The 22,508-nt window shown below is 42.2% G+C and overlaps 4 protein-coding genes across 7 annotated transcripts; 3 read left to right on the forward strand and 1 right to left on the reverse strand.

Moving 5' to 3' along the window:
- Positions 1-85: 85 nt before the first annotated feature.
- Positions 86-5,322, reverse strand: si:dkeyp-121d2.7 (zinc finger protein 263). Of its 2 annotated transcripts, XR_004105606.2 has the most exons (6): positions 5,080-5,322; positions 4,270-4,601; positions 2,757-3,052; positions 2,025-2,136; positions 718-1,847; positions 86-661 (listed from the first exon to the last, which is right to left on the reverse strand). XR_004105606.2 is itself a non-coding variant. In XM_036002584.1 (5 exons), exons 2-5 carry the CDS (start codon positions 4,580-4,582, stop codon positions 814-816), a joined length of 1,755 nt encoding a protein of 584 aa, XP_035858477.1. In that variant the 5' UTR covers positions 4,583-4,601; positions 5,080-5,322; the 3' UTR covers positions 86-813. The 2 variants fall into 2 exon arrangements, 1 of the variants encoding a protein (XP_035858477.1); XM_036002584.1 differs by having other exon boundaries at positions 86-1,847.
- A 241-nt stretch (positions 5,323-5,563) lies between these two features.
- Positions 5,564-7,853, forward strand: mif (macrophage migration inhibitory factor). Its single transcript, XM_031303316.2, has 3 exons — positions 5,564-5,815; positions 7,095-7,267; positions 7,499-7,853. The coding sequence occupies exons 1-3, from the start codon at positions 5,708-5,710 to the stop codon at positions 7,563-7,565; spliced, it is 348 nt and encodes a 115-aa protein (XP_031159176.1). The 5' UTR covers positions 5,564-5,707; the 3' UTR covers positions 7,566-7,853.
- Positions 7,854-9,299: 1,446 nt separating this feature from the next.
- On the forward strand, positions 9,300-16,134 carry LOC116052600 (zinc finger protein 540-like). Of its 2 annotated transcripts, none has more exons than XM_036002607.1 (5): positions 9,300-9,318; positions 10,424-10,845; positions 11,084-11,211; positions 12,660-12,723; positions 13,815-16,134. In XM_036002607.1, exons 2-5 carry the CDS (start codon positions 10,521-10,523, stop codon positions 15,116-15,118), a joined length of 1,821 nt encoding a protein of 606 aa, XP_035858500.1. In that variant the 5' UTR covers positions 9,300-9,318; positions 10,424-10,520; the 3' UTR covers positions 15,119-16,134. The 2 variants fall into 2 exon arrangements, with proteins under 2 accessions (XP_035858500.1, XP_031159266.2); XM_031303406.2 differs by lacking the exon at positions 9,300-9,318 and adding an exon at positions 9,325-9,538.
- Positions 16,135-16,300: 166 nt separating this feature from the next.
- Positions 16,301-20,763, forward strand: LOC116052598 (zinc finger protein 707-like). 2 transcript variants are annotated; one of them, XM_031303403.2, is made up of 4 exons: positions 16,301-17,295; positions 17,552-17,691; positions 17,822-17,939; positions 18,098-20,763. In XM_031303403.2, exons 1-4 carry the CDS (start codon positions 16,896-16,898, stop codon positions 19,084-19,086), a joined length of 1,647 nt encoding a protein of 548 aa, XP_031159263.1. In that variant the 5' UTR covers positions 16,301-16,895; the 3' UTR covers positions 19,087-20,763. The 2 variants fall into 2 exon arrangements, with proteins under 2 accessions (XP_031159263.1, XP_031159264.1); XM_031303404.2 differs by having other exon boundaries at positions 17,552-17,664.
- The last annotated feature ends 1,745 nt before the right edge of the window (positions 20,764-22,508 follow it).

The raw sequence follows: 22,508 nt of genomic DNA on the forward strand, positions 1-22,508 counted from the left end.
CTGGCTGTCTCTGGTTGGAAATTAATATATTGTTGAATGTTTACTAACCTCATGATTTTCCAATAAAACAACAAAGAGCCTTCTGATGAATTTAAATATTTATTTCTTCATGATATGACCAAAACACAAATATACAAAATACCAAGCTGTCAATTATATTGTCCGGCTAAAAATAGGGGCATTGGCTGCAACATTAGTGACTTATTGATAAAAACACAAAAATGTACAATTTATTGATCATCATAAATAAGTACAAGCTTTATACAAATGAGAGAATAGCTGAATGTCTTAAATTTATTTTTATTTCTCCTCCTATGGAGAAACGCCATCTACAACGGACTTTCTGTCAACTTAATTAACTTATCAACTTTTACTCAACAAAAATCATCCACACATAAATTTAAAGCTAGAGTGCGGAACCTTTACATATAAAAGTGCCGTCAACCAACCTTGCTCCCTCACCTACAGGTCTTCACCGTGTAGCTGCTCAATGTGGCTCTCTGATTGGTTACGTGATACATCAATTTACTTGTATTACCCAATATCTTGACAGACAGGAAGGGGGGAGAGACCACGGCGACCCAGCGTTATGAATCCTATAGCTTTCTTGTCGACGGTGTTTGTGTAATTGCTCTCACTGCCAGAGGGGGGAGACAAAAGTTTTGCACTCCAGCTTTAACCCCTTCATCCTGGCAGAGCGTGTAAGAAAGTCAACCCCAAATCACTGAGAATTAACTTAGCTTCCACCAGTCACATTCATCACCTGAATTCTACCACATTCAATTAAAAACCTGCTTTTTCTTTCCAGTTCTATCAGAGATTTGAAGGAGCGGCTCTAAAAACACTTGTGGTTAAAGCCACTTCTCCAGTTGGAGCACTAGAGTGTCGGCTTTCACTGTGTATGAGTTGGTGTCTCTTTAAGTACTCCACACGGCTGAACCGTTTTCCGCATGCTTCACACCCGTACGGACGTTCACCTGTGTGAATCCGCTGGTGCCGTTCCAAATTGCCTAGACGACTGAAGCTGCGTCCACATTGAGGGCATCGGTGCGGCCTCTCGCCCGTGTGCACCAGATGATGCCGTTCCAGTGAGCGCGAGTGTGTGAAGCGCTTCCCGCAGATCTCGCAGCAGTGCGGCCTCTCGGCGGCACAGGCGCACTCGTGGTTCTTGAGAGCCCAGGCGTAGCTGAATGTGTTGCCACAGTGGGCACAAGGGAAAAGAATGTCCTCTCCACTATTCTGTAAATGAGAGGCTCCCAGTGGACAAGGGTGCTCCTCCAGCTCAGCATCTGAGGTGAAGCCTCCTCCACACTGTGGGCAGAAGTGGAGCAGGTCCACGCCACCCTCCTCTTCCCCTCCGCTCTCACCGACACTCCCTGGAGCAGACAGGTGGGGCAGGTGCTCTGACTCTCCCTGCTCCGCCATTCTATGCTCTCCAGTCATGACCGCAGCCGAGTCGCCCTCTCTCAACTTCTTCGGCCAGGCTGACCTCAGCTCCACGCCGGCCCTCACAGCGTCCTTCATCCTGCCTTGCCCTATCTGCTCCTCTCTCTGCAGGGTGGGTGGCTCCAGCTCTTCATCCTGCTCCATTCCATCAAGACCAATGTACTTGGGGGCCAGGCTGCTCTTGCTGCCTCGCACTACCTCTGAGTCAGGGCTGACAGGCTGGGAGGCCGTCATGGCAGCCTGTTCGCGGCCTCTCTCAGCCCTCAGTGCACACTCCAGACCCCTCAGCTCATCCATGGTCATGCCCCCCTCTGACGGCTCTGCAGACTCCACCTTCCAGTCCTCCTCCTCCTCCTCTCTTTCTCCTGAATGAAGGATTGGGGGATGACCCGACAGATCTCCTGAGTAGAGACAAAATGAGGAGAGAGAGAGAGAGAGAGAGAGAGAGAGAGAGAGAGAGAGAGAGAGAGAGAGAGAGAGATGGCGCGAGTAATCATTTCCCCTTTCTTTCAAACTATTGGTCTCTGACCATTTCACTAACTTCCCCTCCCTCAATCAGTGTGTCCTGGGCTCATTACCTTCGCTTTGGGCTCTGGAGCCAGTGTGGAGGTTCTGGTTGGACGGGTCCATCTTCAAAGCCTCCTTGATTAGCTGGAGAGAGGCGGGTTGATAGCCCTCTGTTTGTGTAAACTGCATTGAGAAGCACATTGAGCATAGTAACTTAAGTGGGTAACTCAAACCAGAATATAAAATGTATTGTACTTTATGCTTTTTTTTTAAATAGCTTGTTAACATAGATGCAACACTCATCGTACCCATATGTTCTGACCCCACCAAGTCATATGTTTACAAAAAATTGATTGGTTGCATTTACTTAAAGTTATTTTATCAGCCATCAAAAACACTTCGTAATGACTTCACAGGGAGGATAATAACACATTCTGCATGCTTTGAATATTTAAATGCAGAAGACAAGTGAAGAGTGGATCTGCGCCCTGCCACTTGGTCATGTGGTGAAATAGCAAACAGCTTTTCACCTCTATCAGTAGTATTTCTACCTATAAGCTTGGCACACTCGAGATGTGGAGAGCCCTCCTCAACGGGCTCTTCTGGAAGCTAAATATCCAATCAATAGCCTTCCCTTCATCCACTACATCTCTGCAGTGATTTGATGGCTGAAAAACATGAGCACAACTCTCTCTTTTTCTGTCTGCGTTCTTTCTCATTCTATATGAAGATGCTGAGCAGTGCAGAGATGCTGTGCCACTTTCTCCTCCTACTCCTCCTCTGAGAAAGCCTGTCTCCCTCACCTCCTCTTTGATGTTGGCCGTCTCCTCCCCCTCACCGCTGATGCTGCCCTCCCCTTCCTCGTCCTCCGTCATCCCTCCCTCATCCTCTTCATCCCTGGGGAACTGGATGAGGAACATCTCCCTGGCCTCCTTCCCCCCTCTTCCTCCTGCTCCTGCTACTATCCCCACAGCTCCTGCACTTCCTCCTCCTCCTCCTCCTCCACCACCGCCACCTCCACCACCTCCTCCTTCCTCCCACACACCTACAGGCCAGCCTTTGCCATAGGCTGCTGCTGGGCCCTTCTTTGACTTGCCTCCTGTGGAGAAGAGAGGAAGATTTGGGAAGGGTGGGAGGGAGGTGAGACAGTAAGGAAAAAGTAAGGAGGGAGACAGGAGAGAGGGAGGGCACAGGGAGACAGGAAGGAGAGCAAATGAAATATGAGGGGGAGAGAGGTAAGTGGGAGGAGATGATTGGAAGGCCAGGAGAGAGAGATGGAGAGAGAAAAGGGTGGAGAAGTGGAAGATAAGAAGAAGGAGGAGGAGGAGGAGGGGATTGGAGAGGCAGATGGGAACAGGAGTAGAGAGGAGGTTGGGGGAAGGTAGAGAGGAAAAGGAGCAGGGGGAGGAGGAGTGAGCATGATGAATGAGTGAGGAGAGAGGGGGTGTAGAAGGACAGACAAGAGAGCAGGATGGAGAGAAACATGTGAAAGGGAGGAGAATAATGAAAGAGGCAGAGACAAGAGGGAGAAGTGGAGTTGGTGGGGGAGAGGAGAGGGAGGCCATGTTGAAGGAGAAAGAGGAGGGGTGAGGATGAAAATGTGAAAAGAAGAGAGAGATAGACAGAGCAGAGAGAGGAGTGGAAGTGGAGAGGGAGTGTGTAATTATGGTGGTGGTGGAGAGTAGTGGGAGAGGAGTGGAGGAGGTGCAGGAGGGAAGGAGGGGAGTGTGTGTGTTTGTGTGCAACGTGATGAAGGAGAGAACAAGGCAGGGGGAGGTGGGGGCAGGGAGAGAGGAAGGAGGCGAGGGCGTGAAGGAGAGAGGAGCGGTGAGGGGAGGAGGAAGAGTTGGAGAGAGACAGAGAGAAGTAAAGGAGGTGGGGGGAGGGAGAGGAGCAAGGCAGGAAGGGAGGAAGGGAGGAAGGGAGGGATAGAGTGTGCAAAAGCACAGAGGAGTGGGAGGGACAGAATGCAGCGGAGAGAGATAGAGGAGAGGGGGAGGTGAAGGACAGAGGGAGTGAAAATGAAGAGGAGGCGGAGGAGGAAGGGAGGGAGGGAGAGAGGAAGGAGGGAGGGAGGGAGAGATCAGCTCTTGCCAGATGGTTTCCAACAAAACAAGTGCGTCTTCACATAGGCCATGACTGCATAGCAAGAAGTCTGTTACTCACATTAATAGACACAATCTCACATAACATCATGTGTAAGATGTTTTAGCAAGGTAACATTTAGATGTAAAGGCAGCTTTATATATGACACAAACTCCATGGAATGTAAGCCACCTTGTTTGGGAGGAAAAGCCATCCTCAAGCAATACTTACGAGCCACCTCAACTTTTCGTTTCTTCCGCCCTCCAGCTCCTTCCTCCGCAGTCGCCGCTGCCGCCAGTCCGGCGTTGCGGCGGTTGGCAGCCCAGCCCATCCCGTACTTGCGCTCGGTTCTCAGTTTGTTCTCGGTGAGCCTCAGCCGCTGTTTGAGAGAGTCGTTCTCCTTCCTGTTGAGGGACAGCTCCACCAGGTAGTCGTTCACCATATCCTGGAAGAGTTTGGTGATCTCACAGACCGAGGCTCTGATCAGACTGTCCATGACAGCCGTCAGATGAGTCTCAAACGTGGACACCGATTCCTCCATCATCGTGGCCACAGGATCGGACCTGATGATGGTTCAATAACAGTGTATGTTATCACGCCAACAGATCATCACCATGAGTTTCCACAGAGATCACAAAAGTTCCACACTATTTAATCTAATACGCTAAGACGTTAGCCACTGTATATACCCAATCGTATCCATATCGCCAATGTCAGTTACAAAAAAATAATTGTAGCTATACACAATCTTTATAATATCGGCAGTACAGTGGTACAGTGAATAACGTTACACACAGTAACACTATGGTTATTCCACCTCTGTTATCATTTAATTAAAGACTATACTGCCGCTTTAATTAGCTAAGCAGTTTAAAACCAAATACACGACCTGCGTCAGGTTGGCTTAGTAAACTTGCAATGTAATCGACACACAATAACGTTAAAGTAACGTTAGAAGAGGAGCAGCAACCTCTCTAACGTTACGTCTGGAAAGTGATCATGCTAGCAGACGGGCTAATATAACTAGCTTTGTATACGCACCGTTTCTTGGATGAAATCCGGAGGAGTAACTTAGCTAGACGTGAAACGGCGGCGACAGACGGTATGATTTTACGGATCGCGGATAAGCTTGGTCGATGTTCATAAGCACAGAGACATGGTGACAAAGGAAGGCGCCATCCAACTTCTGCGCTCTCTCTCTCTCTCTCTCTCTCTCTCTCTCTCTCTCTCTCTCTCTGCCTCTCTCTCTGCCTCTGTTTTCCTCTAGCCTCCTTCAGCACTGATGCCACTGCGCATGCCCAGTACCGTAATTACCCTACAAGAACGGCCGCACCCTGGGAAAAAACATGCATAAACCATTGACTGTAAAATTAAGATTTCTTGTACTTAATGTGGTCTCACTCTCAACAGTGGTGTTAAGCTGTTGTGAAAAAATAAAATAATATTTAAAAAAAATATTTTCACTTGGTTGACGTAGCATGTGTCAACAGAAGTATCTTCCAGGATGGAAGGCGGTGCTGTGGTCATATGGCTATCCTATTGCACACGATACAAGAGAAGAAGAGAAATATTTTCTTCCGTCTTATGCTTACCAGTCACTGCTCTGGTGCAGAGTCGCAGCATCCGCAGTTTGTTAAGGGGAGAAAGACACAACTAGAAAGGAGTAATCATGCCGATGTTCACGGTGAACACCAACGTACCTAAAAGCGATGTACCGGCGGCTATGCTGTCCGAGGCCACTGAGGAGCTGGCCAAAGCTATGGGCAAACCTGCACAGGTAGGCCATGGCGTGCTCATTCATGCGGAATCTACGCTTACTATAAAACTAAAACTAACGGTCTGCCTGCCTTCATTCTTTTACGGAAGAGGATTAGGGCCACATGCAGTGACTGCAGGCCACATGTGAAAAAAATGTATTGAGTTTTTTTTAGACTTAAAAAAAAAAAAGTCTGATTTCTGACTTTAAAAATATAAATACATTTTCACATGTGGCCCTTATCCTTTTCCGTATTCTTTCCCATATGGATCAGTTTGATAGATGGATGGATAGATTAACATTTCTGCTGAGTGCAATACGACCAACAGCTGCAGCCTGATTTCCATTTAACTGCACTGAATAAGTAAGGCTAGCTTCTTGTGCAATTATGCAAACATAGTTTTGACTATTATTTGTAGAGTAAGCATGGGTAAATGATTGATCAGCGGCATCAGATCAATAAACCTACAGGTTAGAAGCAAATCTTCTTTTATGTCCTACAAACTGAATGAACACTTAAAATAGGACTCAGAATAATATCCTTAACATCTCATATGTGTATATATGGGAATATATATATATATATTCCCATATAAATTCACAGTTTGTATCAGTGTTCCTTATGTCACATAACATTGATAGGCCTAGGTTAAACTAGCGTGTACATATATTCAGCACTAAAGGAACTACTGCACCTTATTTAAAATATGGGTTTCAGTTGGAGTCTGGGTTAGCTATCATTATTGTTTCTGGGAATATGGGGATTTCATCAAGCAGTTCTGTAACATGGTGGGTTTTGAATGCTGATTCTAATATGTTAAGGATATATTTTAAATGTTGATCTTTTTATGCAAGAAATGTTAAGAAACATTAAAATATGTTAAAGGGATTCCATATTTCTCTACCAGAATAATATTAAACAGCATTTAGACCATTATGTAGGGAATTACACTGTAAGTTAAACAATCAAATCAATACATATATCTTAAAATAAATAGAAGATTTCACAGGTATTGTTGATTACTTGGCAAGCATTTATTCAGGGTGGGGTTGTAGTGGGGTAGTTTGGACTTCACTATTAGGTAGTTCATGACTTCACTATTTCAAAAACCTCATTACAACCTTCACTGTATTCTAAAATGTAATATGTGCTCATCCACCTTTTTATAATGCTGAAACTACAATGTCTCATTTAGGCTCAATTGGGCGAAGATCCTCAAAAACTGACACCAGTCACTCACGGTTGATCCACCCAATGTGGCCTGACCTCAGTTTTGTGTCTCTGTATTGCATATACCAGTACATCGCTGTGCATATCAACCCTGACCAAATGATGATGTTTGGAGGAAAGGGAGACCCCTGCGCACTCTGCTCCCTCCACAGTATTGGCAAGATCAGTGGTGCTCACAACAAGCAATACTCTAAACTCCTGTGTGGACTGCTCAACAAACACCTGGGCATCTCTCCTGACAGGTAACACACACACACACACACACACACACACACACACACACACACACACACACACACACACACACACACACACACAAACAAGGCAGTACACTCATTTACTACACATAATGTGATAAGTAAAGGTAGCATGGTGACAGAAACACACAGTCTCAAATAACCCTGGATCTTGCATACCTTGCTCATTGTTCATGTCCAATCTTATAAACATATTTCTCCTTGTGTCTATTTCAGGATTTACATTAACTTTGTAGACATGGATGCAGCCAATGTGGCCTGGAACAACACTACCTTTGGCTGAGATGGAGGTCAACACAATGAAATAGAAGATCATTCCAGTATTGTCCTATATGTACGAACATAGTTCAAACTGAAAAAAATCAAGAGGCAAAGACACCTGGTAATTCAATGGCCAATATTCTGTATGACTCTTAAAAGCACTTAGCTGGACCCTTTAGATTTGCACTGATCCCTTTTCCAGTATAATGCTATAAAACAAACCCTGCAGACCATACTATAATCTCTGTTTTCCTTGGTTTTCTGACTGACAAAGACACACTACATTTCACAAGCTCCGTTTAAAAAAAAATTGAATTTAACTCTGGAGAACACTCAGTAAAAAATAATAAACCTTTTTCAATGCAGACAAGCACAATACCAGGACCCTGAAACTGAAGCAGTAAATGGAATTCAGCCATCATTCATTTTAGTATTTACACCTGTGCTTTCCCTACTGTGACATGTCAAAAATGTCTTCCATGAATGGAATAATAACCAAAATGACTGTGTCCTAACAAGAATGTATTTTATTTTTTACTAGACAATGAGTCGATTGCTGTGCACCACACACGTATGTCGTACACAATACTTGTGTATTGCTGAAGACGAAGAAAGCAATGTTGTGTTGGCAAAGAAGGGTATGATGTTATGTTGTATATAAACAGTCATAGGAGCACTAAAGGGCAAGGCAAGAGTTATTAAATTAAATGAGCAAGGATTTAGACATATTAGAATCAAGTTTTCTAGCTGTTCTATTAATTTTTTTCCATACATTGTAGTGACTTAAAATATTTGACAAAATAACAACTAAAAAAAGGAAAAGAGGGTTGGATGCTTTTAAAAGTATGAATATGATATTTACCCAAAATAATAAGGTTGATTACATTTGTGATGTTAGCAATCAATGTATCCATATAATAAATACCATCATTGTATGTAAATGAAGGAAGATTGTCAATTTTCAAAGACAACCAGCTGTGGACATCAGACCAAAACAATTTGCTATGTGAACATTAAAAAAATAAATGTTCAGGTTTCCACCCCTGAGGAACTTGAGCAATTTTTAAACATGGTAAAAAGGGTATGAACATAGAATATAACACATTGTTTTTAGATCATTTTGAGTACAGGTGATGGTATTGCTTTACAGATTTTTCCGTATTCTATTCTTGCCGTAGATACGTTGTACTTTGTGTTAAATTCTTCAAACGTTAACAGGCTAACCTGTATTCAGTAAACCATAAGCAAAAGTTAGGCCATTATCATACCAGTCGGATATGGTAATACATCTGTTGTTCCATAAAATGGTGTGTGAAGAAAAATTATATTGGATATTCACTGAGTAAAAGAGTAAGCAGTCCACCTCAGGATATCTACCTTTAGGCCTGAAGGGGGAGCATACGCAGTGTCAGTTTATCAGATTCTGTGACATGAAAAGGTATTGCTGATGTACATTGACATATTATATAGGCAGTCTTTACATAAATCACAACGTTTTGATTAATTAACAATATTGTCGTACCAGATTGGTTGCTATAGTAACCGCCGCCTGTTTTACTATACATATGGAGCGCATGCGCTAAAGAAAAATGTCTACCTCAGGTTTTATAATACATTCATGACCTAGCTAGCTAATCCAACTATTTGGACCATATATATATATATATATATATATATATATATATATTTTTTTTTTTTTTTTTTTAAATATTGAACGATACAACGAATACGTGTGGGGCAACTAGCTAAGCAGTGACGTGCTGCTGAGTGCTGACGTAAGACCTTTCCCTCCTGTTGAGTGGTGAAAATGGCGTATGGACACATCTTACGGTGTGATGGCTACACATTGACTAGCTAACTAACAAGAAACAAATACATCTTAGATGTTAGATGTGGATGAGCCGGTTTACTGTTAACGTAGCTAGTAAAGCATTTGCGGTCCAGACGAAATTAATTATCGTAGACGAATTACAGGAGTTCTCCTTGTGCCGAACGGTCAGTATTTCGCATAGACGGTCAATTGCCCGCCATGTGTAACGTTAATTTAGCTCGTAACGCACTTAAGCAGTTTTTTTTCATTACAACGCCTGCTAGTATTTAAAGTAACGTCACGTGTGCGTAGCATGAACCGAATATGTGGTCTGCTGTTCTTTCGTCGAAAGCTAACGTTAAATGTATTTAGCTAGCTAGTCATTAATGAACATAGCTGACGTTAACTGCAACGTTAATGTGGTTCAGAGAGATAAGTAACGTGAACATGTTATAGGAATACATGGTAACGCCAGGTTAATCATTTGGGTTTTATTCTTAACCAGTGAGCCAGCATTACCGGGTATTGTAATCACCCTGGTATACACATTTTAACGGTACCTCATAGCGTAAATTCCTGATGGTTTCCCCCACCGGCGTTTTTAGGACTTGAGGACATTCGGGGCTTTTTTTAAATCTGTATTTTGATGCTTTTTTATGCACTCTGGCACCATGTTTACCCTATGATATTGACATTAAAAGTGCATGTCTTAATGATTGAACATTTGAAATGTGTACCTCAAAAACTTTTTAGATTATTAATAGTGATGTTAAAAATAGCCTATTAGTAGTAACGTTAGTATTGCTATCATGAAACATTTATTGGAGAAACAGTATTGTGTATAATGTATTTATGTTAACTTTATTGAAATATTAAATTTCCACTCACATTGTTATGCCACCTCTACCCCAGGTACTGCATAGGCTATGAGGCAGTTAGGTGGATAAATAGGAAAGGAGAGCAGCATCCCTTTTACCCTGGGTTTAGAGCCCTGTGTCTGCAAACATCCACCCTGCTAAAGTGATCCTATTGAAAGAATACCTGACCTGATCTCTTATCTCTCTGTTTAGGGAGTAAGTGATAGTGGGAAGTAAAAGGACCAGTACAGCATCACACAAGACTTTCCAATTGAGGACATCTGTACGCAGCTGCCAGCCATCTTCAAAGATGTCTGAATATCTGACGAGAGGGTTTAGGGCCCAGCTGACCACAAGCATGGACTCAGTCCTGAGGAGAGCTGTGTTTGAAATAATGATGATCTTTGAGAACAGCGTACATGACCATCAAAAGGAGCTGGCGCAGAAAGGAGAAGAGATTGCTCACCTCAAAATAAAGTTACAGAGAGCAGAGATCAAGCTGAAAGAAAGTGAATGTGGAGGTGACAGAGCGGCGGACATGAGTAAATTTACGATCAATGAAACGCAAAGAGACCCTGAAGATGTTCTGACCGTCCCTGGACAAACGTCTGATGTTCCTGAGATTGATTTTGAAGGTATAGTGGTCAAATGAGGTGAATAACTTGACAAAATATGCCACTTTCTACCGTGGAAAACATTTTTATGAGTAAATATGTTTTTCTTAAGAGCTACCCGTATAGAGTATAGCAAAAATAAAGCCTTTTAAACTGTGTGCATGTGCATTTCTTTCTACAACATTCAGTCAAAGGAATCACAATTTTAAACTCAGCGTAGCTTAACCGTGTTTGTGTCTTCGTGTATTGGTTTGTGCAGTACCTGACGACTGGTGTGCTCCCCTGGGCTGCGAGACTGTGACCAAGCAAGAAGAAAGCGTGTGTCCCAGCGTAAGACTGCGACAGCTGTCCATTCCACTGTGGCCCATTCCAATCATCAAGCAGGAGGTGTGTAACTGAAAGTGTTTTCCTGTTCTTTTGCTAAATTGCTTGTTTTTAATTACTATAGACATCACGTTATCTATAATCCTGTGAAATTTCTATTTAAAACTGTTATTTTTTAAATTTGTCATACCTGCCCAGGGACTACAGATGGAAATTAGCAATTGTTGGCCCAAGACATATTCTCTTGTTTAACAAGTTTAGTGTTTATTTGTGCATTGTCCCTGTTTTAAAAATCAATCAATCAATCAATCAATCAATCAATCAAAGGACAATCTGGGTGTGGTGGTATTGAAATTTAGCATTGTGAACCAGCAGAGAAAACTGCTGATAACCTGAGCTATGTTGTTTGAAGAGGCTAAAAAAATAGTTGTCAGCACACTTGTCTGCATGAGACAGGATAATTGGTGAGATGGGTTGTTGAAAATTTGATAACCCCACCAATGAAGGCCATGTGCTTTGTTTCAGTGACTGGATCAAATACAGTGCATCCTTGATTGATACACTTGAAAAGTTACATGGCACTCAGGAAATGTCACCACAGCTAGTTGTATGAAGTTGACAAGATATGCTAGTGTTGTGTCAGATTTTGACAACAAAAAAAAATGTAAAAAATATATATATATATCTCTATCACTCCCAACTTTCTGGGATATCCTGGTAGCAGATGCAGTGGAGTGAAAATATTCCTCATTAGGAGCAGATAGTTGTTGATATGATTCAGAATCTTACAGACCAACACAGCCAGTCCTTTCCTTGGGGGAGCTTGATTTTTAATTTAGTTTTAGGGGATTGTGCTTTTTTAAAAAAAAAAAAAAAAAAACACATTTCTGCAGAGCCTCCAATCCTGTCAGTATATTGCATTTTCCTAATCTGTATTGTGTTATAAAGAGCTGCCATACTAGGGTTGGTAGGGTATCGTTTGGATTGTTACGATTCCGATGCCGAACTGGTACTTTTAAAACGATTCCTAAACCGATTCTTGAAAAAGTGTAATGTGTTTACTAGCGATCACGTGTAGTGAATGGTTAATATGCTTTTACGTCCGTTTTGGTGAGCCCAGAGGGAAAATATGGCATTTTAAAAGAAGCCTACATTTACAGTAGCTAGCTAACGGTAGACTACAGAGAAAGTGTGATATTTTTACGTCCGTTTTGGAGCGACAGATGGAAAATATTTCAGTCGACACATTAAGTGGAACCGAAATGAGGAACCGAAATATGCGTTCTAATCCGGTCCGATTCCTACCGGTTGCGTAGGAACTGTTTCGGTACCCAACCCTATGCCATACCTACTTCTTCACATTTAGGCAAAATAATTGAAAGTCTCAGAACATCAAGGAAGTTCATCTCATTTATTGCTTCCTTTGCAGACACAGCTCTGTATGCACCTATTTTCTTTGTACTTTGCATTGTTAATCAGTGGAGATATAACAAAAAACATCTGTATTTAAGGTGGTTGACCGTGACATTGATGACTCTCGCCAGCAAACAAAGGGTCTCAGACGCTCCAGGAGAGGTGAGTTTCATTCTTATGAATTCTTTCATTCATTTTTTGTACGGTAAATGATAAATAATAATGCCAGAATGATTATCTTAATTCAGTCATTTACATACTTGCATTCACCGATAGCTATTTTATGATTTCCAGGGCTCCCTTTAAATACTAGATCACTGTATTTATCAACTTGTCAGGTAAAATCCTAAATTTACTGTCATCCATATAATATAAAGGGTTGGGTCCCCAAAATTACGCAGAATGTTCAAACTTACTAACAGTGGGTTGTCTATCCATGCAGATAGTTTTGGTTGTAGTCGTCCAGTTTTTAAAATGTCCATCTCTGAGATTTCTGCCTCCACCCTCAAAGGGGCAGAATTGAGTTTCTGGTGCTCACAGCAGTGAAACATTACGTTAAAAAAATGAGGCAGCATCATCTCTTTCCAGAAAATGTCTCTATTACTCAATCCACAGAAAACACTGTAAAGAGTTTTTATAGGGACTGTCTCCTCACTAGAAATGTGTTCTTGTCAAAACCGCTCAGGGTGGTCTGTTGATTATCCAGAGTACAGTAATACATAGTACTTGCTCTTTACCAATATGTGGATTGGCGGACAAGCACCTGCATACATGGTGTGTACCTGGAGGATTAAAAGGAATATGCGTTAGGGGTCAGATCTGGGATGAATCTTGCCTGGCTGACATCACAATATCTTCCTCAAGAACGTTTTTTGTTTTTGTTTTGCACAATGTACACATAGCTCAACGTTGATGATACTTCATCTTATTTATTGTTAATGTTGAGATATGGAAGGTAAAACAGCAGTGGCAACAAGCTCCATTAGTTTCACTTCAGCATCCCACCATTGTTAGGTGTCAGTAGCTGGCCTTACATCACTTCCTGAGATACCACCACCTTTTATGTGCTTAATAACATCTTGCAGACGCAAAACAAAACTGTCAGTATTGTAGGTATCTTATTAAAGATTTAAAAACAGTCTATTTGTTACACAATAGACTGTGTTTTGTTTTTTCTTCTTCTTCATATTCAAGTCATATTTGCTCTATTACTGGATCCCGATTATTTATATTTTGCTGTTTTTCTTTCACAGGTTCCTCATTAAACGAGGGGCACAAACACATGCAGGACAGAACCTTACCAATGCGCGGCCGAGGAACTCGACGTCCACCAATGAGAAACGACATGAGACAATTGCTCCAAGATATCAAACAGGAATATACTGACCTGACAGGCAATACAGGTCTTAGAGGAAGAGGGAGAAATGTAACAGGAAAAGAGCAAGAAAATACAACGAAGAGCAAAAAAGTGAAAAGAAAAACCGCAGCAACTGAGTCTCGAGAAAAGGAGACGGTGAAAAATGATGGTGGTGAAAAGAGGTACTCCTGCAAGTTTTGTAAGAAAGTATTTGATACACAGTTTGGCCGAAGTGTGCATGTACGATCACACAAGAAGTGTCGAGGTTGCAAAAAAGAATACCGTTTTCCAAGTGCTCTTCAGTTGCATAAACAAACTTGCAAAAAACTCAAGCAATTGTTGGCAAAACAAGCTCAGTCCAGTAACCCTCCAAAACTTGAGTCCTGTGATGAAGAAAACCCGACTGCACCAAGCAAAAAACAGCTGATCGATGAGAAGGAAAGCACACCTTTCTCTAGCAACATTAGTGAATCATCTATCCAGAAAGATGGGTCCACCAAAAAACACTCCTGCGTATACTGTAACAAGACCTTTCATAGACGTTCGAAGCTGAAAGAGCACGTGCGTGTTCATACTGGTGAGAGGCCATTCCCTTGCGACATGTGCTCAAAGAAATTCCGCGTTAATCAGGCACTCAAAAAGCACATCATGAGAATCCACAAAGACCAAATGAATTCCAGTGAGACAAATGAAAACGCTGCATCGACCAAGCCCTTAGAGGAGACTGAAGATGATCAAGAGGATTTGATGTCTCCAAAGAAAGACACAAGTCTGGCAATCAACCATAACAATGTCCAGAGAGATTGTAGTTCAGACACGAGGCCGAGTTCAGGATGGCAAACAATGGGCAGACGCTGCTCTGATGGTTTCGTCTGCTTATTGTGTCAGAAGGTCTCGAAAAGCAAATACCGGTTGATTGAACACTTTCGCACCCACACAGGAGAGAAGCCCATCAAATGTGAGCTGTGTCCTGCAGTGTTTCGTTTTCGTGGACAGCTAAGCTTACACAAGAAAAAGTGCCGTCAGCCTACGGAAGGGACCCAGTGTGCGAAGTGTGAGAAGATATTCCGCTCACAAGCAAAGTACAATAAGCATGTGTCTAAGTGTCGGCAGGACTTGCCTATTCTCTGCAAGGTTTGTGGAAAAGGCTTCTTCTATAAGGGACGCCTTGAGAACCATATGGAGCGTTACCATAAGTAAGCCAGTATACAGTTAGCATTGCCTATCTGTGGACACTGGATGTTATTTATGCTCTTACTGATTGATGGTGGGGTTTTCCCAGCAGTTAACCTTCTTCGTTTCTGTTATTTTCTATTTTGAGATTAAATAATATAATTATATGAATTACATCAGTATTCCCCATCTGGCAAATTCTAAAACTGTACTGTAAAACTAGTAATACAAAATCTGGTGTAGTTGGCATTGTCATTTCAATCTAAAATAAGAGCCCAGATGTAAAACATCAGTGTCTCTATCCATTTAATGAGGGGTCAGGTCCACCACCAAGCACCCTTTTTTTACTATCATCATTTATTTGTTTAAATGTAATTTTATATTGAGATAGTGACACTGATATAAAGGGTGCTTTTGGCTGATTCGGTGAATACCGATCAGTTGAAGGCCATGTAAATGCAATATTGCCTTAAAGCAAACCACCTCTTTGACTACAGTATTAGCCGCAATGGTCTAATAGACACTAAAAGAGTGGCCTCGGTAGAAGCTGTATAATAAAATCTCCCCTTGTTGAAAATCTGTTATCTTACATTACACAATATATCAAAACCACCAACCCTGTTTTTGTATTTACTGAAGGTAAATGTTCAGTTATTTGCACGTATTTGTCTACTGTTTGCCTTAATTACAGATTGAGCTGTTTAGCATATCAAGTCTGTCATTCAAACAATGATTCAGATCACCCCGGAGTGTCTGAATACGTGAACTCTTGAGGACTTCTTACTTTCAAAGTTATGTTGTTATTTCATCTGATGCTTGAGTCCTGAAACAAGCCTGAACAAAAGTGAACATATTTTACGGTTTCAACTGTTCCAACGTTTTGTTTTTTTTTATTCTGTAGGGGTTGTATTCATTGATCCACATGGAGACAATGATTTAGATGGTTTACAAGCCTACGCTTCTGTATCTTCTTTAATAATGTATTATAGTGTAGCTAGACTTACACATTGTCAACATTTCCCCAATAAAATCCATACTTTATACCTTGTCTTGCATGTTTTTGATGTGCATTTACTTGCAGTAAACTATAGTACCTCCTCGTCATTGAAAATGACAGATTAATCTGAATGTCTATCTATACAACAATATACACTTATTGTTCTTTTTTTTTGTCTGCTGTACCTTCCCCTTTCTTATCGCGAGACTTGCAATCACATCACAGACATCAACCTGCTTCTAGTCCTGGACGACGAGTCGCCGCATCTTTGAAAGTTACTAAAGGGTTTTCATGGATTTAATGTTAGCCAGTGAAGATATTTGCCCACCGAGAGTCAAGAACCATTGCCCATCTGCGTATTTGGTTGTTTCCATTGCATGAACACAGTTAAGTGCTACCACTGGCTACGCTTCGTTGTTTACACGTTAGCTAGCTAACGTTAGAGCTAATTAATCTAATGTTAGCTAACATCGTCACTGACTGCATTGCCTGTTTAATGGCAACATGTTTTCTTATAGCTAGCTAGAAGTTGACTATGTTTATGTTCTCGTACTATGCAAACTGGGTCCTTGCAATATAAATGACCGCATTGTTTTTCAACACTGCAACGTTAACTAAAAGTAACGCAAGCTTAACGTTAACGTACAATAAAAGTCTTGACACGATAGCTCTGTTGAGATATCTAAACACGCCACACAGGATATTTAATCACAAGGAGATTGGGTTATAAAAGCAAATTGCTGCGATAGATGGCTATTGGAAATGGCGTAGCTACTTGGCATGGAAACATTTCATGGCAGTCCGTAGATGTCAGGGCAGAGGAGGGTTTACAGTGGTAACGTTAACCACATCGCCCCTCAACTGTCTCCGGAGGCCAACTATAGAATTAAACATCAATCCGTTGTTAACATTAAACCATTATCCCTGAAACAAAGGAACATGGAGTCCGTTAGGAGTGCTTTCCACGCTCAGCTGGCCACCGTCATGGACTCGCTTCTGGCAGCCGCTGTGTGCGAGATCGCCAAGATCTTTGAGAGCAGCCTGTGTGAACAGCAGGCGGAGCTAGCGCAGAAAACAGAGGAGATCTCCATCCTCCGAGGCAAGCTGGAGAGGAGGCACAAGGCGAAGGGTGGAGGGTGCGAGGAAGGAGAGATGTCATCAGGAGACAGAGAAGGAAGCTTAAGGCAGCAGACCCTCACAGGATCAGGTAATACAGGATATTTCCCTCACTTTGGTCATTTGAGTAAAAAGACGTAATAAAAGTGGGCATAAAGTATGCTAATGGTCTAGGATAATCTTGTGTCCTAGGCTGTATCTCAAACCAATCCATCTTTTATAACTTTAATGCATAAAGATCAGCCCCATGGTGTATTAAGATCAACCGTTGTTGTCATCACTATCACTACTGAACTTGCACCAGAGGCTTTACTGATACACTGACCACCTACACTTTTTTTCCACAGGACTGAATGTGGGGAAGGATATGTCTTCTCATTCAGACCCAGCAGAAAGACTCAGTCAGAGCCTCAGCGGCCTGAAAGAAGAGGTCACAGGCGGAGCTTCAGTAAAACATGAGGTCATACCCTGTCCTCCTGCTACAGAAGTTGGCTGTATAAACTGAATTATTTAAACTTTTATGATTTCTAAAACAGCTAGCACAAGGTGACATTTGCAACATGCCTTGCTGTTGGCTTTTCCGCGCTTTACAGACCAGTTTTACTTGTTCTCCATAGCGTGCTGGATCACAACCTACCCTGGGGTCTGTGGCAGTCCAAGTCCCAGAGGGAAGCATTGCTGCTGGGGACCAGAGGCAGAGAGATACCCTGTCTGCCACACAAGCTAAGGCCAAATGTAAGAAGTCACTATATTCTTCTCCCACTATTGACTATTTAGCATTTTAATGCTAGAGCTAGATAACCTTGAAATTCTTTTGAGTGTAAAGGTGTTATATTACAGGTGGTGAGATGAAAATGCATTTATTGTCCTTTTCCCTCTTAATTTCTCTGCAGTGTCTCATTGGGATCAGGGCAGTGCAGACCACAGATCCCTCCAGAATCAAGCCTCCACCCCTTTTCTCTCCATCTCCCAGAGCGGGCGTTGCTCCCCCAGGCCTGACCCAAGCCTAGCTCAACCAGGGGAGTGGTTACCGGGGTTGGACACCACTCGGGGTAGGGTGTCCGGTCTGGAGAACCTGCAGGCAGGTGGCACCAGCTGCTCTGATCCAGCTAGCAGCAGCACTGGCACAGACACACCCTGCTTTCGACCAGGTTTTGGCTCTGACGAAACCAGCAACGAAGATGAGGATAGCTCTTTTCCTTTCCTGGACCAGGAGCCTGAGAACCACAACTCCAATCAGAACTTGGTGCAGAGCCAAGGTGTGGGGCATAGGGGGGCTCGGCAAGTTCAGCCCCAAGCCCCCTCTGGCGAATCACCATGGAGACCCAGAGATGACAGGGGGGGGAGAGGCCCCATCAATCACACACGGCGGGTCACAACTTTTGTCAATAGAGACCCTCTCCGACCACAGTCCAATTCACAGTCGCTCACGCTGCGACATACAAACAGCCTCAGCCCCCCTCCAGCTCCTGGCGGAGGGAGTGGACGACCTTACACCTGTCCATACTGTACCAAGTGTTTCACCTACCCCTCCCACCAGCGCAGACACCTTTTACGCCACACAGGAGTCAGACTGCATCCGTGTCAGTTCTGTGACAAGAGCTTCCTCACTCCCTCTGAGCTTACTGTGCACACTCGCACACATACAGGGGAACGTCCTTTTGGCTGCGCTCAATGTGGTAAACGATTCGCCCGCAGCGGGAACTTAAGAGCCCACCAACGTGATGTTCACATGGGGAAGAGGCCCTTTGCTTGCACAGAGTGCGGGAAAAGATTTGCCCACAGGGGGAACCTGAGAGTACACAATCACAGAGTCCATCAAGGAGATCCCTACTACATGGATGATCAGCAGGAGCCTGACATAGGCCCCAATCCTATTTGAAAAGATTAAAAAAATGCAAAATAAACCTTAGGAACTTATTTCTAAATGCTAAAAATAGTATTATAAGTATTGAAAGGTGCTGTACTCAAAAATATGAAGAAAAAAAAAACAGCAGGCTGGCATTGCCTCTCCATGGCAATCACCATTCCCCCAATAGCCTACATGAAATACCTACCTACCTTCTTTCTCGGTCACATGCACTTAAGTGCACGTGCGGTTGGACTGGCTATCAAAACAAAGAACAGAGCAGCTCGAATTACACACCAGTGGTTGCGTTAGACTTTCTTGATTTCTTGAACATTTCCACCATCGTTAATATCCTCTGCTCTCCTGTTTCACCGTAAAAAAAAAAATATGAAAAGAAGACTGGCCTTTTCTTTACGTGAAGAGCGGATCTCTGTGGCACATACGCACCACCATCGTGCTGCTGTCACGCCTGGTGTAGCCAGAAGAAGAGGAGAGACAAGTGAAGTCGTCGGTACCTGTTACGAGCAGGCTCGAATTAAAGTTACGGTAGATCGCCCTCGGAGTTCTAATCTGTCAAAATGACGGACGGCCTTCAGATTGTTCTGTCATTGCTAAAAATATTCCATCAGTGACTGAAAATAATCGCCTACCGCGACCTCTGCAACACACACGGAGGCAGTGTGACTTCATTCTCTGCTCAGGATGCCTTTACTTCACTACATCTCTACATATCAAATATTTGTTTGCTGCTATATTAATGTGACTACAGCCCCTTTTTAAGGTTTTTGTTTTATTTGTGTGTTTTTCAAATTTGATAATGGGTGAACATAAGATTAACCACCGTCAAATTCTGTTATATGTAATTAATACACGGTCAAAGTACATTTTATTTGAATTACTTTTTTTTTTTTTTTTCAAATATGATTCAATGTCAGAATTATAGGTCACACTGAAAAAGAAAACTTTGTATTAACTGTATTGTAAATGGCTGGATATAATCATCCATGAATAATCTGTCGTAAGAAATAACGTTTCTCCAGAATGACACTCTTCCAATGATGTTCTTCTCTTATAAGTGAAAAGTCAATGAACAGATCTGAGCACCTTTTCATGACTTGAAGTGAAAGAACTACAAATACAAATACAGGTTTTTAATGAAGCCAATAAAGAAAGTCTAGTTGGTATTAGATTTAGATAGGGCTGGGTATTGTTAAAACAATTTTGATACCGTGATTATTATACCGTGTGCTGAACAATACTTTTTTCGATACCAATTTTATAAAATCCATTTTAACAAAAAGAAATTACAACATTACAGAGTAATCTTTTAATTTATTTTTCACCTCCTACTACGTGAGCCCTGTCTCTGTGTAACTGAGAGGTTCCTGCAGGACTCTACGAGGTGTAATGTTAGGCAGCCAATCAGTATCATTATTACGAGGCATTTTTCAATACTCGATATTAAGGAGGCAATTTGGTCGGTACCTAAAAAGTATTGAAATCAGTACCCAGCCCTAGATTTAGACCAGTGGCATGCAGAGGTTAGATAGCATGTCTCGTCCTTCAAAATTGTGCTTATGTACTGCCCATCTTTAATTTTGACGGAGTTGTAAAATAGAAACATGTTATTGCAACAAGTACATAACTGTTAAAGAACTGTGCTTTTATTTTCCATCCTGTTTTTGCAAAGTGAAATTAAATAATATACGTATGTACAAAGTATTTGTTCTTGTCAGCCTGAAACATTAATGCATGGTTCAGTACAATCTAATTGTTGCACCATTCTTTGGCAGACACCAGGGGGCAGTGTCAAAATACAAAAGATTTATAGAAAGCTTTGGACATAGTTGCTAAATAGATTTTTGATAAAAGTGTTGCTGTCAGCATGTTTTACCATGTGCCCTATATTTTCAAATATTTTTCCCTGATGTATGCACTTATGTCATCATGCCATCTCTTTCATGGACATGATCTGTAAACGTGCTTATAAGGCAAAATCAAATTGTGAGTATATGAGTTCTTGGGTTACTGTTTTAATCGGCAAGAAGAGAAGACGTTTTTCATAAAAGACTATTCTTAGTTAGTTACTCACACCTACATAAAAATGCTTTGAGCATGTGGGATGTGTGAAGGTTGATGAGACATTTGTCCCTGTCTCTCCCTTTCTCACACACACAGACACACACACACACACACACACTCTCAACTGCTAAACAAGGCTTGGCCATGTGGCCATGTATTCCCTAGGCTGCTGAGTCCTTGGTTTGCTTTGAGAGATTTCATTCAGTGACCCTCTCCGGTGACCTCCCATAAAGGTCACCTGTGTCTGTCTCTCCCTCTGGGTTTTAGGCACACAGATATAAAAATAAAACTTTTATGAGTGCACAACCAAAAGGCCTAACCTACAGTACATTGGCTCTAGGAATCGACCAGTCTTGATTATAAGGTTTTATATTTATGGATTTATGGGTCAGAAAAGGGCTCTGTGTGTGTGTGTGTGTGTGTGTGTGTGTGTGTGTGTGTGTGCGTGTGCGTGCATGCGTGCGTGCGTGTGCGTGCGTGCATGCATGCGTGTGTTTGTGAGTGAACTACTGTTAGTGTGAGAGGATTGACTCCCCACCACGTAAAGCTGCAGGCTCTTACAGTACATTTAACTGAATATACTGTCTAAGTACTGTATTTATGTGGGTTGGGTCTGATAAAAACCCAAATCTATATGCAGATTTGAGTCTCAAAATAGGTGTGTGTGTGTGAGTGTGTGTGTGTGTATATTCATAGGCAGGGGTCAAATAGGCTTTGCAGTGTTTTCTGTTTGTATATTTGGTTATGTGTAATCTCCTTTCTGCTCTAAGCAGCTTTTCCCCGGGGGATAGAGGCAACAAATAAACAGTTGACCAGGCTGGAAGGACTGCACACTATGCGTACTTTGATTTTATGTGATAAAAGGTACATGTAGTATGTCGATATTTTACAGATACACCCACTCAAAACAATATTTCTGGTGATTTACCCACATTTTGCCTTCTGGCACTGGGTGGAATACTTTGACCCAAGTATAATGGCTCCACAGTAATTTGATTTGGTATAAATTCGACCTTTCTGTTTGTTTTCACAGTTGGCATGTAATAACACTATATCCCTGTCAGGAAACCATATCCTAGTTAGTGTTTATCACCAGGCCACACTTTTATCATGTGGTTTTCAAGCAGGGATCAGGCTATAATGTGCTCTTTACCTTTTATGCCACCATGTTTCAGTTTATTTCTCTTGCCCCTGAGGCTGCTGCTTTAATTTTCCAGAAAAAAAACACACTTTCAAACTCCTGCCATCTCCTTGCCCTCGGCCCAAAGAGTCATTCCATCACCATCCCATAATCCTCCAGGAGTAAAATTGCCCCCCTGACACCCCAGTTTTTGCTCTCTCCTCTCCCAAACGTGTCATTCAGGTGTAATAAG

The sequence above is a fragment of the Sander lucioperca genome, chromosome 1 (assembly GCF_008315115.2).
Source record: "Sander lucioperca isolate FBNREF2018 chromosome 1, SLUC_FBN_1.2, whole genome shotgun sequence".
NCBI lineage: Eukaryota > Metazoa > Chordata > Actinopteri > Perciformes > Percidae > Sander > Sander lucioperca.

Coding starts and splice junctions, on each gene's coding strand:
- si:dkeyp-121d2.7 (XM_036002584.1), bottom strand. CDS start 4,582: ATGATGGAGGAATCGGTGTCCACGTTTGAGACTCATCTGACGGCTGTC. Junction 3,053..4,269: donor ACGAAAAGTTGAGGTGGCTC/GTAAGTATTGCT, acceptor TCTTCTCCACAG/GAGGCAAGTCAAAGAAGGGC. Junction 2,137..2,756: donor CGGCCAACATCAAAGAGGAG/GTGAGGGAGACA, acceptor TTCTCAATGCAG/TTTACACAAACAGAGGGCTA.
- mif (XM_031303316.2), top strand. CDS start 5,708: ATGCCGATGTTCACGGTGAACACCAACGTACCTAAAAGCGATGTACCG. Junction 5,816..7,094: donor CTATGGGCAAACCTGCACAG/GTAGGCCATGGC, acceptor TGCATATACCAG/TACATCGCTGTGCATATCAA. Junction 7,268..7,498: donor CTGGGCATCTCTCCTGACAG/GTAACACACACA, acceptor TGTCTATTTCAG/GATTTACATTAACTTTGTAG.
- LOC116052600 (XM_036002607.1), top strand. CDS start 10,521: ATGTCTGAATATCTGACGAGAGGGTTTAGGGCCCAGCTGACCACAAGC. Junction 11,212..12,659: donor TTCCAATCATCAAGCAGGAG/GTGTGTAACTGA, acceptor TCTGTATTTAAG/GTGGTTGACCGTGACATTGA. Junction 12,724..13,814: donor TCTCAGACGCTCCAGGAGAG/GTGAGTTTCATT, acceptor TTTCTTTCACAG/GTTCCTCATTAAACGAGGGG.
- LOC116052598 (XM_031303403.2), top strand. CDS start 16,896: ATGTCAGGGCAGAGGAGGGTTTACAGTGGTAACGTTAACCACATCGCC. Junction 17,692..17,821: donor CCTGTCCTCCTGCTACAGAA/GTTGGCTGTATA, acceptor TGTTCTCCATAG/CGTGCTGGATCACAACCTAC. Junction 17,940..18,097: donor CACACAAGCTAAGGCCAAAT/GTAAGAAGTCAC, acceptor ATTTCTCTGCAG/TGTCTCATTGGGATCAGGGC.